The 16,640-nt window shown below is 41.0% G+C and overlaps 1 protein-coding gene across 2 annotated transcripts in view; it reads right to left on the reverse strand.

Annotated features, from left to right (window-relative positions):
- The window catches only part of LOC132774157 (very-long-chain enoyl-CoA reductase-like), a 44,426-nt gene that overhangs the window by 12,445 nt on the left and 15,341 nt on the right, over nucleotides 1–16,640 (reverse strand). The window contains exons 2-6 of one of the 2 annotated variants that reach the window (XM_060773972.2): nucleotides 10,218–10,275; nucleotides 6,955–7,005; nucleotides 6,673–6,724; nucleotides 5,923–5,967; nucleotides 2,672–2,775 (exon numbers count right to left, since the gene is read on the reverse strand). In XM_060773972.2, coding sequence (XP_060629955.1) covers nucleotides 2,672–2,775; nucleotides 5,923–5,967; nucleotides 6,673–6,688 — 165 coding nt within the window. In that variant the 5' untranslated portion in view covers nucleotides 6,689–6,724; nucleotides 6,955–7,005; nucleotides 10,218–10,275. The remainder of the gene's footprint in view (nucleotides 1–2,671; nucleotides 2,776–5,922; nucleotides 5,968–6,672; nucleotides 6,725–6,954; nucleotides 7,006–10,217; nucleotides 10,276–16,640) is intronic. The other variant, XM_060773971.2, reaches the window with a different exon arrangement.

A 16,640-nucleotide genomic window follows, 5' to 3' on the forward strand; every position in this document is an offset into this window, starting at 1 on the left:
TCTTGAAGCACTGCAGATTGGGAAATGATACCTGCAGAACTTTCCAGGTCACGAGGCACATCGCAACAAGCAGCTGTGTTAGGACCCGAAGAGGTCTCTCCAGATTCCCGGTCGTAATGAACCCCATGACCAAGAGAGCATTGCAGATGTCATTTCCAACACCAGCATTTGGTCAGACCAATGTCATCTGATGTAACTACACTAGACCAATGGTATCCGCTCCAATTTGGTTCCAGAACCCTCCAGGGATACCAACATTTGTGGATTTTAAATTCCTATTCTATAGGACAATTTAAAAGTGCATTCAATACAAACAACAATCCTATTCTATACAACAGACTTAGAAAAATGCTGTCCCTTATGTAAAATGGCAAAATCAATGTTTGTGTTTTGGACATTTAAATATTTTCAAGCCATTGATAGTTGAAGCTGTGCATAAACAGGAGGCCCCGGTGGTACAATGGGTTAAACCTTTGTGCTGACAGGATTGCTGACTAAAAGGTGGGCAGTTCATATTCGGGGAGTGGGGTGAGCTCCCGTCTGTCTGTTCCAGCTCCTCATGTGGGGACATGAGAGAAGCCTCCCACAGGATGGTAAAACATCCAGGTACCCCCTGGGCAACATCCTTGCAGACAGCCAATTCTCTCATACTCAAAGTAATTTGCAGTTTCTCAAGTCGCTCCTGACATGAAATAATAATAATAATAATAATAATAACTTCTGACAATGCAGAATCTTTGTCCTTATATTTATATGCCAGCATGGTCACAACAGGCAAAACAAAAACCTATCCACGGGCAAATGAGTTGGAGAACAGGCAGATGTACTCTGCCTTTCCTCCTATGGCTCACTGCATTTTGAGCCTGCAATATTTCCTTAAGTTATACTGCTTTTCACCTTCACTTACAGTGGGCTGCCAAGAGAGAAAGAGAGCATGACTATACAGTCTTTTTTTCACAAGAAAGTCTTAGAAGTAAAATGCAAAAATAGTAAATACTCTACAGCTTACTGACTTTTCTGAGCTGGTTACCAAGGCTATTGTCTACCAATGGCTGCTTGGCTGCCTGAAGCCTGCTGAGTGAACAAGCTGTTAACATATCATATAAGATCACCTTGCCTTCTTCTACAGCAGTGGGGGGAATTATACAACCCTCCAGATGTTTATGAACTGCAATTCCAGCAAACCTGAGCAGCATAGCAAATAGTGAGGAATGATGGAATTGCAGTCTAACATCATCTGAGGGTCTCATGCTTTTTAGGGCACTTCCAGACAGCACAAAAATGTGGGTTTAAAATGGAGAATAAAAAATCTCAGGACCTGAAAACATGTTCCCACACAGACTTGTGGATCCCGGGACTCCCCCCCCCCCTCCCATCCTCACACGAACAAGATGGAGGGTGGATGGAGGACATCCAGTGGAAAGTTTTTTTAAAAAAATCATTCCATTATGCGTTAGACCATATATCCACACATGTGAATATCTTAATATAAATACAAGCAGATTCGCATGTGCGCATATGAGGTTCAGCACATAACAGAGGGATTTAAAAAAAAACCTCCACCGGATTTCTCTCTTCCTTCAATTGTTTATTCAAGCTCTGTTTAATATTTCAAAGTTTAAAATAAAGAGTTTCAGAGAGTTCAAATTGCTCTCCATTCGTGCTTCCTTCAAACCAGCTGTGTGTCCGTTTCACAGCCCAATCACCTGATTGGTTGTTTCGTACTTTGAAAAAGCAGAATTGTGCTGGAGCAGTCTCCACAGTGGGGAGGGAAGGAAATCATGTGTTTTTTGTGAATGTAGGGATATACAGTGATGCAAAAATATGATTTTTCCAGAAAGAATGGAGACAACAGAGGACCTTTTACCTGGTGTTTTTCTTCTGTTGCAGCGAATCAGCGTGGATTTACCCCTAACATCATGTGGACCCCTTTTAACTCGGGAACTCCTGTGTTTTAGATGTTGTGTAGATGAGCCTTTACTCTTGTTTTATAAACGACTGTCTCATACTGCTGTCACATCAATTGTTTATGTCCCCTAATGCCATCTAGGAAGCATGGGGCATTTTTTGCTAATATTTACTCCTCTCTGGGTCATTTGAAGCCCAGAAGAGGTTTTAGAAGTGACAAAGATGTCAACCACTTGTCATTTTTTCTAAGGAGAAAATAGGATTGCACTTCATATCTTCAATTTCTACTCGACATAGAGCTCTGTTAGAAAAAAGTAGAAAACTTGACAGACCTGGCTGGGGATTCTGGGAGCTGTGGCCTCAAAAGGTAAGTTGCATAAGCTCTGGGATAGGCAGTTTCCCTCAGGGCCAATTGCCCTGATTTATAAGGACTGGATATCACCCTTGGATTTTTCCACCTCTGCCTCAAAGTGCTTCCCAAACACTGCTTTTTCTTTTTGTCGTGTTGCTGGGCAACAATTGCTGCTTTGCACTGTATTTATCTGCCAAGTTTTTTGTGGCAATTATATATTTTCCCGGCGGATTCTTCATCCCACCATTTTATAAGCTTAAAGAAATGGACAAAAATAACAGCCGAGGAGAGAGGAAGAGACTTCGCTATATGTAGAACATACAAGAACTTTACATCAGCACAAAGAGAAAGCAAGACAAGGATGAATTCTAGTAAAACAATCATTAAAATGTCTGAAATGCTGAAGCTCACCATCGTCCATCCAAGTTGGGGCCCCAAATCTTTAAAATAGAGCGTAGCGGTTGTGCCAACAGGGAGCAGCTGGATCATTTCTTCATCCTTCAGTGATTTTCCTTCTGAGGAAAGAGAGGAAGGGTTACAAGGCTTGGTGTCAGGAGAGGTGAAGTGAAGCATGCAGGGGCTGCTCATCCAATCTGGCATTTTCTGATGACCTATCGGCACTGCATCAGGCAGGATCCCAACCATTCAGCCAATATTCTCAGCTTGGGGGCCCTTCCACACAGCCCTGTATCCCAGAATATCAAGGTAGAACATCCCACAATATCTGCTTTGAACTGGGTTATCTGAGTCCACACTCTGATAATACGGGATTTTCTGCCTTGATATTCTGGGATATAGGGCTGTGTGGAAGGGCCTTGGGACAAACTGGAAGGGAACTGGTGGAATAAGTTTCTATTATTTGCCGGGTTCTAGCACAGATGGGCCGGGCTTTAGCACAGCGGGTTAAACCGGCAGCTGTAGAAAATCTTGCCAATCAAAAGGTTGGCAGTTCAAGCCGGGGTCAGCCCAGCTTCTGCTCATCTAGCAAATCAAAAACAGCAATTGTGAGTAGATAAATAGGTACTGCTTTAGAGGGGAGGTAATAAAAGGCACTGGCGATTTGATTTGGAGGACATTTACCAACAACAAAAGCTCCACAGCATGGAAGATGGAGCAACAGCAAACACATATGAACATGCAGCTGGAGTTGAGCTAAGTCTTCAGATGCTGGAGATGGAAAAAGATAGTAAAGCCTACACCACTGTTTTTGTATTGTCTATCCTTGTTAATTGTATAACGGCACTGAACGGTTGCCATATATGTGCTCTGTAATCTTCCCAGAGACCCCTCAGGGAGATAGAGCGGAATATAAGTAAAGTATATCATAAGCCCTGTGTTTTCTCTTGAAAGAATATGCCATATAGTATAGTCTAGTACAGGCAGTCTCCAAGTTACGAACAAGGTAGGTTCTGTAAGCTTATTCTTAAACTGCATTTGTATGTAAGTCAGAATAGATATATTTTTAAGTGTAACACCAGCCATTTATGTATGTACGTATGTATGTATGCATGCATGCATGCATGCATGCATGCATGTATATGTGTGTGTGTTTGCATGTGTGTGTATGTATACGTATTATTATTATTATTATTATTATTATTATTATTATTATTTTTATTGGACAGAAATCCTAAAATATATGACAGACGCAATACAGGCCACGATAGCCCGAGGATGGAGAGACAATACAAGATGGGATTTAGAAACTTGGTGGACGTATCTATCAGAATATATAATCAATGATTTCATCAACCAAAGGAAAAACAAGTATATAAATAGTCATACAGAACAAGACTGGTACAGGAAATGGTCTGTTCTAATTGACAAAATAGATGGAGACAGCAGATATACCATTTTGAGCCAGGCTTTCTACATGGTCAAACTGATGCAATGACATCATTTAGAGTTGCTGAAATAAGTCTTGTATGGCAAAAGTTTGTTAATGGTTGGGATGTATCAAATAAAATTTATAATAAAAAACATTATTATTTTACTGATACAAAAACAAAGTATGTCACAGCAAACTAGATATATACGCTGGATTTTGTATTCCAAAATCACAAGTCGAACACTTCCCAAGTGTATTATTATTATTATTGACACAAAAGCACAGTATGTCACAGCAAATGAGATCTATATGCTGGATTTCATATCACAAAATCACAAGTCGAACACTTCCCAAGCGTCTAGGACTGTGTGATGTATTTTTGAATGATGCGCGCATATCCAAGTAAGGTGGCCTTTTGCTGTTGACAGATCGTGATTTTGTCAATGTTTATTGTTTCCAAATGCTGTCTGAGATCTTTTGGCACGGCACCCAGTGTGCCAATGACCACTGGGACCACCTGTACTGGTTTATGCCAGAGCCTTTGCAGTTCGATTTTGAGGTCTTGATAGCGGCTGAGTTTTTCCTGTTGTTTTTCCTCAATGTGGCTGTCACCTGGTATGGCGACATCAATAATCCAGACTTTTTTCTTTTCCACAATCGTGATGTCTGGTGCATTGTGTTCCAAAACTTTGTCAGTCTGGATTCGAAAGTCCCACAGTATTTTCGCATGTTCATTTTCCACGACCTTTGCGGGTTTATGATCCCACCAATTCTTTACTGCTGGCAGGTGGTACTTGTGACATAAGTTCCAGTGAATCATTTGGGCCACAGAGTTGTGCCTCTGTTTGTAGTCCGTCTATTATTATTATTATTATTATTATTATTATTATTATTATTATTTGCTATGGATAGCATAGAAAAGGGGAAACCCCCCTGTGGTGTTTGTTTTACTGTTTGTGCCTCTGTTCAGAAGATTTCATCTCCCTTTCTGTCCCTGAGAAAATTGGATTTTGAAAAATTTGGCTTGTTATGGAAGCAAAGACTGGTGATAAAGCTTTAGTGGAGGCCCCTTTTCCCCCACAATAATTCTTCCAGGAGTGAATTTCCCTTCCAAGGGGTAGATTTCTCTTAGTTCCTGTTGTCTCACCCCCGTTGTTAACTGTGGGTCATTTGTAAGTCAGATGTTTGTAACTCACGGACTGCCTGTATAGCATAGTATAGCACAGCATAGCAATAATCAATCTACACAAATCCATGAATGCTTAACTCAGAAATATGGAAGGATGACTGCATCTCCACAAACATCTCATCTGCCACATCACTGAGACAAACAACTAAACCTGGGCTCTCCAATACTAAGCCAACAGAGTACAAGGTCTGGGAAATACTGCTGAGCTGGTAAGATTTCAAACAAGATCCCACTAGTAGACTGTGGGCCCTAACCTTAACCCTAACCCTTCCACACAGCCATATAACCCAGAATATCAAGGCAGAAAATTCCACAATATCTGCTTTGAACTGGGTTATCTGAGTCCACACTGTCATATATTCCAGTTCAAATCAGATAATGTAGGATTTTATTCAGCTGTGTGGAAAGGGGCCTGTGTGCCTTATAAACCAAACTGGCTACCCTAGTCTTAAGCCATTTTGCACTTTCATTGTGTTGATGACTGATGACATGACCACACCAATTATCAACACAATGGAAGTGTGAAAGAGCTGCAACCTGGACTGGTGAAAGGACCAGTATAAAGATGTAGCAACGGATCTTCAATATATTGATGAGGTATCATTTGTATTTTGACTACCACCACCACCTTCATCATCTACTTACGGGGATCGAGTCTCATAGACTGCCTTGCTGGATACCACTGGGGATCTGCAGAGATTAACAAAAAGAAATCACATTAAAAATCGCTCCCAACTACTTAGTGTTGATATCTTCTAATTTAACCCCTGTGGATCTTAAATTATCTTGCTTCCTGCTAATCACACTCCTTATAATCTAGTCATCTTTTCCCTTTTCAGTTAATTATCTTGCTTTTTTTCTTCTAGAGTTATACAACACTCATTATTTTTGCTGAGATTTTCTAAGAAGTGCCCGTTCTCCATCTAAGTAAAGAAACAAGGAGCATTTTGCATAAGCTGTACTGCTACATCAACCCACAGTTTTTTGCCATGGCTCCTAAGCTCTTCAGCAATCAAAATAATAAAAAACATGTATTTGAACCTCTGCAAAACACAGGCTACCTAGGAACTCTTCCATATTCTATGCAATTAAATATATTCCTTCACTATTGATCTTAGGTAAAGGTAAAGATTTCTCCTGACATTAAGTCTAGCTGTGTCCAACTCTAGGAGGTGGTGCTCATCTCCATTTCTAAGACGAAGAGCCGGCGTTGTCCACAGACACCTCCAATGTCATGTGGCCAGCATGACTGCATGGAGTGCCGTTACCTTCCCGTAGAAGCGGTACTTATTGCTCTACTCACATTTGCATGTTTTTGAACGGCTAGGTTGGCAGAAACTGATTATTATTTTTGATCTTATTTTTAAATAATTTTTGAAAAACATACATACTTACATATTTTATGGAACATTAGTCTAATATCATTTATTGTAGCACGTGGCTCAACCTAGGGAACAAAAAGATTACATATTAAAAGGATATTCATGACGATTCGTTTTTTATTATTATTTTGGAAAATGAAAGAAATGCCAAGCTAGCTTTCCTACTCAGAACAGGAATAATGATACTAACTTACTTTACATGGGTTTTTAAAATATTGCTGAGAAAAACATCTCTAAAGAAATTTGAGAATCCAAAGAAGGCTAACTGAAAAGTGGGAGTAAAAATATTGTTTACCTTTTCCAAAAAGCATAGTTGTTGCTTTGTCTTCCAATCAAGGATTTCCACCTAATGGATGAAACCAAGTGGAAAAGTCAGCAAGATGCCAATAGCTCTTCAGACCATTATTTTATGTGAATTGGCTGCTGCAGGCAGTAGATTTGGATATCATGGAAAGGGCAGCACATTCTTAGTTATGGATTTTATTATTTGTTGTTCCTCTTCAAGTCATTTCTGATGTATGGTGTCCTTATCACTGATGAGATTTGTTTATTGGCAAGATTAGTTCAAAAGGATTTTGCCTTTTGCCTTCCATGGAAGCTTATTTTTTATTTATCGTATCAGAAGCAAACCAAGGATACAGCTGTATCTTTTGAAGCTGAGAAAGTATGATTTACTCATGGTTACCCAGTGGCTTTTTTTGGAGGAGAGAGGTGGAAACAATCCCTCCATCACGTGGAGAGGTGAATCTGCTCTTAACATCATTAAGAGATGCTTACGGTCCACTGAAGCTGGATCTACACTGCCAAATGAAGCGGTTTCAGAATGCAGAATGATACCCAGGGCCCTTCCACACAGCCCTATATCCCAGCATATAAAGGCAGAAAATCCCACAATATCTGCTTTGAACTGGGTTAATGTACATGCGCCCTGCTCACTGTCAGTATGTTTGTTTATTGTTTTTCATGTTTTTTGTAGATTGTTTACTACATTCATATGTTTTGAATTTTACTGTGATATTGTTTGCATTTCAGTTGTTATTTTACTGTGTTTTATTTCATTGTATTTGGAGATGTGTATTTGTGTGTCATTGTTGTTGGTTTTTTCTGTATTAAAGCATGGAATGTTTGCCTGTCTGTGTATGTTGTAATCTGCTCTTAGTCCCCTTGAGGAGATAGAGTAGAATATAAATAAAGTGCTGTTGTTGTTGTTGTTGTTGTTGTTGTTGTTATATTGCTATAGCCAACTAGTCATTGGGGCGCTTCCAGTTTTCTTATAGCTTACTTTATAACATCCAAAACATAGTGTATATATTATCATATTACTTTAATTTCCAAGAAAAACATTTTCTTTGCAAAATTCCATAACATCACATAAATCCCAAACAATTTAGTGGGGTTTTCTTTTAAATAGATAGACCCATGAATCAAAATGCCTTGCCCTTTACTTTACTTTTACTACTACTCATTGGGTTGCTCTCCCTTCTTTTCTTTTAAAACCCTCCTACCAGATACATCCCACCTCTGTTCATGCCCAGGGTTTATTTTTTAAATTTTAAATTATTACATTTGGCCCGGCCATAGGTTTTTTTTAATCCTTGCGTGTTATTGTTTATATGTGAGTTATATTAATTGTATTGTTTTTGCTTATTGTATTTTGTTTTATTGATGTGTTGTCGGGCTTGACGTCATGTAAGCTGCTCCGAGTCCCCTTGGGGAGATGGTGGTGGGGCATAAATAAAGATTATTATTATTATTATTATTATTATTATTTCTATGGATGCAAATAATGCTTTAAAAACGATAGCGCAGAACATCTTTTCCCAAACTATGATACCTGAAATATGTATTGATAAAAGGGGAATAGGAAAAGCCAAATAACAGCACTGAAACGCTTGTAGATTGTTCCATTTTTAAAAGCGCAATCAGAGGAATGCTCCAGGGCCCGATTAGCACAGCTTTACATTTATGGCTATAGCCACTTTTATTTGGAACAGCACTTTCCTGCTGCTCGCTTGTTCTGCTTGGTACTTAGAAAGTGAATGCCATATTGATTTTTTAAAAATCACTCACAAGAAAAATGCTTACTTCACAATGCATGAATAAGGAGGCCAGAGTAAGAGCTGCACACAAGGAACTTAATCTTGCCTGCTCTGCTAGAAAGTGCTTATGTAAGCGAGCCTCCCCTTTGATTTAATTATGGATCGGGCATCGTTTCTCTCCTCACACCCCAACCGTATGATTATTTCTTAGTAGTCAAACGAATCTTTCCAAGCATTTTTCTGTATAGGGCTATTTTCAGATCAAAATTACCTTCTCAGAACTGGCACCAAACCAAGCCAGAAAAGTCATTCTTTGCTACGTTGTGTTGCTAAGCAGCAGGATTGGAGGCAACACAAACTGATGCTTGCCTGGAAAGATTATGAGAACGTCCCACTGATGACCATGACACAAATGGACCAAAGCGGGTTTGGATACCTAAGGGCCTGTCCAGACAGTACCTTTAGCCCAGGAGCTTCCACAGCAAACAGGAGGGTGGCCAAATACCGTTCTCTGTAAACGCGGAAGTAATCGCTACAAAAAGGCAAAAAACACGGGATTTCCAAGTGCAGGAATATTGTGGTTTTGAGCCGAATATGAGGCTCTTCGCATTTCTGTACGTCCCTGAAATTGGAAATCACGGGATTTTTTATCTGGGTTTGTTCCCAAGTTTTAGATATTTGTTCCTAATTGGTCAGTTTCTAAGAAGAAGGTGACACTTGAGTAGAAGGCAAAAACTTTGTTTGTGTGCCAGAAACTTTATGAAACATGTGGAGGGCCCAGTTTTTCTGGCCAGGTTAAGAACTGAACTTTTGCAGTGATTTGCTGCAGTGATTCTCTCCATATCCGCATCTTTCTGGCGGACGCCTCGCAGCAGCCATGTTGGGAGCCTCAAAATCTTGCAATAAAGCATCAAGTCTGGACAGTGGAGGCAGAAATCCCGGGACCAACAGGTCTGTATGTGGACATCTTCTGAAGTCCCGGGATTTTTTTGCCCCTGTTTAAAACTTGTGATTAGTGATTTCTGGACGTGCCCTAAGTCTAAGTTCCTAAGTTCACACTCACCCCAGAAAACGCGCGCTTTCTGGGATGGGTGTCCAGACATTCTCTTGGGACTAGCCCTACCCTCCCCCCCCAAGTCTCCAGACCCCTTAGAAAAGGAATAAAAACTTACTCGTCCTCCATTACAATCCTCGGCCAGCTCTCCCGGCATGTAGAAATGACGCACCAGGAGAGCGGGGGGGGAGGAGCGATTTTCCTCCCTCCCCCTTCTCCAAGAAGGCGCACAATAAATCCACTATCAAATTAATTTGCTACAAACCAGGGTTTTCATGGTTTGTAACGAATGAATTTGGGACTGTCCAGAATGTTGTCTGGACAGGCCCTCCTTTATTGTGGGAGATACCGCAATAAAGGTCCTATCTGGACGGGCCCTGAGTCTTATTTGGTGCCTGAAAATTAAATTACGCAAGTGACTAAAGTGCACAGCCAAGAAACCTTACCCAACACTGTGCAACTTACTTTGAATTAGGGTTTCCAATTCCTTAACAGCTCACTCCTGGAGATTTCAGGTTGAAACCTGAGAGCAAGAGAAATGAGCCTTTGAGATGTTACAGAGATGGGTCAAGAAAAAAAATCAGTCTGGAACTGTTTTCCATTTGATCCGATTATGGAAATAGGTATAAGGGCAATCTAATAAAATCAGCCCAGAGTTTGAACTAAATTCAGCTAACCACTGGAGTGAGGTTAGGAAGGTGGTAACATTTTTCAGCAACTGGGCAAATGTCGCAATGTAGCCAGCAGTGACACAGTTGCCAAAATTCCTACTAGATCCCGCTTATATCCTTTTTGGCTTTCCCTACAGGATACTTGGCATGTGTGGAGTTTTTCCAGTCCCTGCTGTTGTATGCTGGTGTTTTTGAAAAGCTCATTGTAAGCCCATAGGAAGCTTTTCTAAGACTGCCGCCTCCAGGGCTGATTCAAGAAAGCTCAAAAGGCTCAGTGATGGCATCCATACCCTGACTTGCTCCAGATAGTAGGCTTGCCTGCTGACGCATTCTCAAGTCCCCTCTTGTTCCTCTTGGCTTACAGATATATTACTGCTGCACAAGTACAACACTTTTGTGTCACGTCAGAGAGCCCTGGTGCCAAGTGGGAATGAGTGGAGGTGGGAACTTAGAGATAATAATAATTTATATAAATAAAAATGTAATGTTCGTTTGTAGGATTAACAGAACTCAAAAACCACTGGACACATTGACACCAAATTTGGACATGATACACCTAACAACCCAATGTATGTCCTTCACTCAAGAAACAATGAAAACAAAAAAGCAGAAAGGACTTCTAAACTGCATGTCCACAAAGAGACCCATGGCCATGCCCCCTCCTCCTCTTCGCAGGGAAACAGCTGGCCGTTAAAGCCAGGCGTGTGTACACGGCCACACACACACAAGCGAGAGTAGAGTGGAAGTGGAGGCAAGGAAGAAGAGGGGGAATGAGGAGGAGGAGGAGGAGGAGGAGGAGGAGGAGGAGGAGGAGGCGAGGAAGGTCGACAGTGCTTGAGTGAAGGACCTTCCTTCTCTCCCTCACTCCCTTCCTTTCCTTCTTTCCTTCCTTCCTCCCTCCCTCCCTTTCTTTCCTTCTTCCCTCCTTCACTTCCTACCTGTCCCTCCTTCCTTCTTCCTTTCCTTCCTTTCCTTCTTTGCCTTCCTTCCTCCCTCCCTTTCCTCCTTCTTTCCCTTTCTTCATTTCCTTTCCCTTCATTTCCTTCCCTCACTCCTTTCTCCATCCCCCTCTTTTCTTTCTCCCTTCCTTCCTGTCCCACCTTTCTTCTTCCTTTCCTTCTTTTCCTTTCTCCCTCCCTCCCTTTCCTGCTTCTTTTCCTTTCTTCATTTCCTTCCCCTTCATTTCCTTTCTTCCCTCCTTTCTTCATCTCCCTCCTTTCTTTCCTTCCTTCCTTCCTTCCTGTCCCTCCTTCTTTCTTTTCCTTCCCTTCTTTTCCTTCCCTTCTTTCTCTTCTTTCCCTCCCTCCCTCCCTCCCTTTTCCCTTCCTTCCTGTCCCTCCTTCTTTCCTTCTTCCCTTCCTTCTTTCTATGTAAGATATAAATACAAAAGGAGCAAAAGATAGGGAAGGAGGGAGAGAAGGAAGAATGTAACCAAAGAGCAAAGAAAGGGAGGAAAGAAACAGGGAGAGATGGAAGAAAGAGAAATAGGGAAAGAAAAAGAGGAAAGGAAGGAAAGAGGGAAGAAAGGAGAGAAAAGAGGAAGGGAAGGTTGGCCACAGCAACACGTGGCGGGTACTGCTAGTCTATATAAATAAAAATGTAATGTTCGTTTGTGGGATTAACATAACTCAAAAACCACTGGACAAATTGACATGAAATTTGGACACAAGACACCTACTAACCCAAGGAGTGACCATCACTCACAAAAATTGATTTTGTCATTGGGAGTTGTAATTGCTGAGAGTTATAGTTTATTTACAATCAAAGAACATTCTGAACTCCACCAATGATGGTATTGAACCAAACGTGGCACACAGGACTCCCATGACCAACAGAAAACACTAGAAGGGTTTGGTGGGCATTGACCTTGAGTTTGGGAGTTGTGGTTCACCTACATTCAGAGAGCACTGTGGACTCAAACAATGATGTATCTGGACCAAACTTGGCACAAATATTTCATATGCCCAAATATGAACATAGATGGAGTTTGGGGAAAACAGACCTTGACATTTGGGAGTTGTAGTTACTGGGATTTATAGTTCACCTACAATCAAAGACAGAATTGGGGCAAACTTCCCACATAGAACCCCCATACTTAAGCCCATCAAGTCCAACTCCCTACACCAGGGCAAGAAAATGTAATCAAAGCCCTCCTGACAAAGAGTCATCCAGCTATACATATAGACAGATATGATACACACAGAGAGATATAGTATCCTAGATTTGGAAAGGACTCCTAAAGAAGGACAATGATATGTTGCATGTTCCAGAGTAGGCAAAGCAAACAATCTCCACATCAACACTGACAAAGAAACAACAAGAAATACTGTTTACCCACAAGCATAAGGAAATTTCATATATTAGAAACTAACACTTTCTCATTACTTTATTTTCCAGATCACCAGACTGGACCACAGCAACGTGTGGCAGGTGATGGCTAGTAGTAGTAGTAGTAGTAGTAATAATAATAATAATAATAATAATAATAATAATACTTTATTTGTATCTCCCCAAGGGGACTCTGGGTGGCTTACAAAAGCACTCAACGGTGCAGACATATAGTACAGCAAGTAAATAAGCGAAATAGCACAATAGCAAAAACATGTAATCATGCTACATAAAACATCATATAAACCCCCAACCCCTTTTAAAAATTCTATAAAATGCAGCTATGGCTGTGGATATAAAAATAAACTGTACTAACATCAATCCAGTAAGATGATGGGGTGATACTAACCACTAAGTCCCCAAGAATACAGCTAGGGTTCTAAACATTGTCAAATACCTGTTTGAAATACCATGTTTTCAGATTTGATCTGAAAACTTGAAGGATGGGTGCTAACCTAATCTCTTTAGGGAGGGCATTCCAGAGTGGCAGGCCCCCACCGAGTAGGCTTTCTCTTTTGTCCCCACCAACCACACTTGAGATGAAGGTGGGACTGAGAAAGGGGCGTCCCCAGATCTTAGAGCCCGCACCGGTTCATAGAAAGCAGCCCCATGTAGAGTAATCTATTCTGGATGTGACTAAGGCATGGACCACAATGGCCAAGTCAGGCTTTTCAAGGTACAGCCGCAGATGACGCACAAGTTTTAACTGTGTGAAGGTTTAAACAGTAGATAGGAATCACATAGTTATCCACCTGTTGTTTAAGTGCTCTCAGTATTCCTCGCCATGTTGGCTATGGCTGCTTAGAGTTGCAATCCAATTGTATACAATTCTCGACCCTGCTAAAAAACAGCCTCAACTATCACACTCAGACATTCTCCTGTTCCAGTGCCTCTTCCACTCACCCTGAGAGCCCCTCCAGACAGGCCCAAAAACTGAGAAAAGATGCCTTTAGTCAAACTAAATTAATTTGGAACCAAGGTTTCCTCATGCCAGGGGATGTGATAGAAGAACGTAATGGTATCCAGTTAAGTTTTATTTACTTTTTAAGGGTACATTTGGGGAGCTTTGGTGTGGCTGCATGCCATCCCGATTGTTATAGGTATGGCACGTAGCCATCCTCCCCAGGAAAGCCTGTTTTTTTTGGTGGGAGTGGGGACAAAAATCCACACTAAAGCAGGTTTTTAAAACTCACTTTGGCATGGACTTTTGAGCTTTGTGGAAGTGCCCTGAGACTCATGTCACCACTTAAGAGACCTCATTACTTGAGACTGCTGACAATATTCTGGGATTTGGCAACCCTCAGCTCCACTTGATCCCAAAATGATTGCTACAATCGGTGATTAAGGGTAAATCTACACTGTACAATTAATGCATGAATTAATTCATGGCTCAATGTTATGAGATGATACGCACTGTAGTTTGACAAGGTCTTTAGTCTTCCAAAGAATGCTGGTGCCTCAACAAACTATAAATCCCATGGTTTCGTAGTACAGAGCCATGGCTATTAACATGGTATCGAACTGAATTAATTCTACAGCATAAATGCACCTTAAGAGCTTGCTGAGTCAACAACACAAAGTCAGATGAAAGTTGTCCTGAATTCAGTCCCTGCCCCAGCCAAAGGATATAGGAAATTCCTGCAGTTCTCTCTCAAGTTTCACATAGTGCCTGCATTTCTGGGTTGGGGGAGGTTTGGAACTGTTTTATTGCCAGCTGACTCCAGCAGATCCTGCTGCTTGCCTGCCTTTGAGATCAGCAGGCAAAAGGGCAGAAGTTCAGCCAACAGAAGAAACTTCTGCCTGTTCTCAGCCTCAAAGAGTACGCACACCATTGAATTGGAATTCTACTTTCAAAGCTCTGCTGATGACTTCCCAGATGGCTCTCCTCCAGGCCCCTGTACGTACGTATAATGCTTTGCATCCTACTGACATTACAAAGTTACCCATTACGATGAACAAAATATATTCAGGGAAGCGATCTGTAAACTGCCTTGCCATTGCTTTGGGGCTGGTTCTTGCACACTGATTTGCTTTATAAATACAGAATATAAAAATACCCTCAAACACAGTTTGCCTTTGGAGTCGAACACTTCAAGCACAAGTTGTTTAAAGAGCTGAGCCAAAGAAGCTGAATATTCTTTTCAGCCCAGAAAATGCCCCGGGCATTATATTTAGTATTCAGTACCACTGGGCTCTGAAGTGCATGAAATTATAATGCAAAGCATGTATTTTATTCATGAGTTGTTGTTTTTTCTTTTCATTTTAGGAAGCCATCCAACCACACTCAAGATCAATCTAAATTGCAGGATTTCCATTCCTCTGACAACTGGAAAGAATAGAATAATTGAAGCGTTACTAGGAACCTCAGCTCAACTAGCACTAATATCTGTTACAGTCGCTCATTAATCGTCTAGAAGAGCTCAACTTCCTTTTTCTAGTTGTTTCTGGAACAATAGCTGCATTGTGCTAAACTACATACAATTTAATGAAATATGAACTAGGCTAGATTTCCACCAGGCCTCTCGTTCTTCTCAGATCCCTTCCACGCAGCTGAATAAAATTCCACATTTTCTGCTTTGAACTGGAATATATGACAGTGTGGATTCAAATATCTCACTTCAAAGCAGATATTGTGGGATTTTCTGCCTTGATATTCTGAGTTATATGGCTGTGTTGAAGTGGCCCCAGCCAATGTGGTCCTATGGACCTGATAAGTTTACTGCTTTAAACAAACCTGCTTCATAAACCATGATGTGGAATATGAGGTTGTCTGAAACTAACCACCAGACAATTTGTTTAGCTCAGTGTTTCTCAAACTATGCTCTTCCAGATGTGTTGGACACCAGCTCCCATGATTCCTAATAGCTGGTAAGCTGGCTGGGATTTCTGCAAGCTCAAGTCCAAAACACCAGGAGTTCAAAACATCTGAAGGAACCCAGTTTGAGAAACACTGGTTCAGCTTATGGTTGGTCAGAAATATAAACCTTTCAACTCTGCTGTACAGGAGAAGAGAGTGTGCAAGCTCAATAACTCTCTAGACCAAGGATGGGCAAAGAGATCTTGTTGGATTGCATCTCCTATGAGGACTTACAGCAGTGTTTCTAAACCTTCCTAATGCCGTGACCCCTTAAAACAGTTCCTCATATTGTGGTGACCCCCAACCATAAAATTATTTTCATTGCTACTTCATAACTGAAATTTTGCTACTGTTATGAATTGTGATTTAAATATCTGATATGCAGGATGTATTTTCATTCACTGGACCAAATTTGGAACACATATCCGATATGTCCACATTTGAATACTGGTGGGGTGGGGTGGGGGGGTTGGTTGATGTTGCCATTTGGGAGTTGTAGTTGATGGGATTCATAGTTCACCTACAATCAAAGAGCATTCTGAACTCCACCAATGATGGAATTGAACCAAACTTGACAAACAGAACTCTCATGACCAAGAGAAAATACTGGAAGGATTTGGTGGGCATTGACCTTTAGTTTGGGAGTTGTGGTTCACCTATCTATTTATTTATTATTTATTTATTTCCTGCATTTGTACCCCGCCCTTCTCACCCCCAAGAAGAGACTCAGGGCGGCCTCACAGCAAGCACCATTTGGTGCCATCACAGTCATAAAAACATTCAACAAATTCATTAAAAATAATACATTAAATAAACAGTTGTTAAAAACACACAAATTAAAATCCAAGTCCGGGTCAATTCATTGTCACTTTGAGTTTCTTATGTCTTCTTCTCACTTGCTGCTATTCAATGGTCAAACGCACAACCAGGTCTTGAGTTTCTTCTAAAGAATAGGAGGGAGGTGGCCAATCT

The sequence above is a fragment of the Anolis sagrei genome, chromosome 4 (genome assembly GCF_037176765.1).
Source record: "Anolis sagrei isolate rAnoSag1 chromosome 4, rAnoSag1.mat, whole genome shotgun sequence".
In the NCBI taxonomy this organism is placed as follows: domain Eukaryota; kingdom Metazoa; phylum Chordata; class Lepidosauria; order Squamata; family Dactyloidae; genus Anolis; species Anolis sagrei.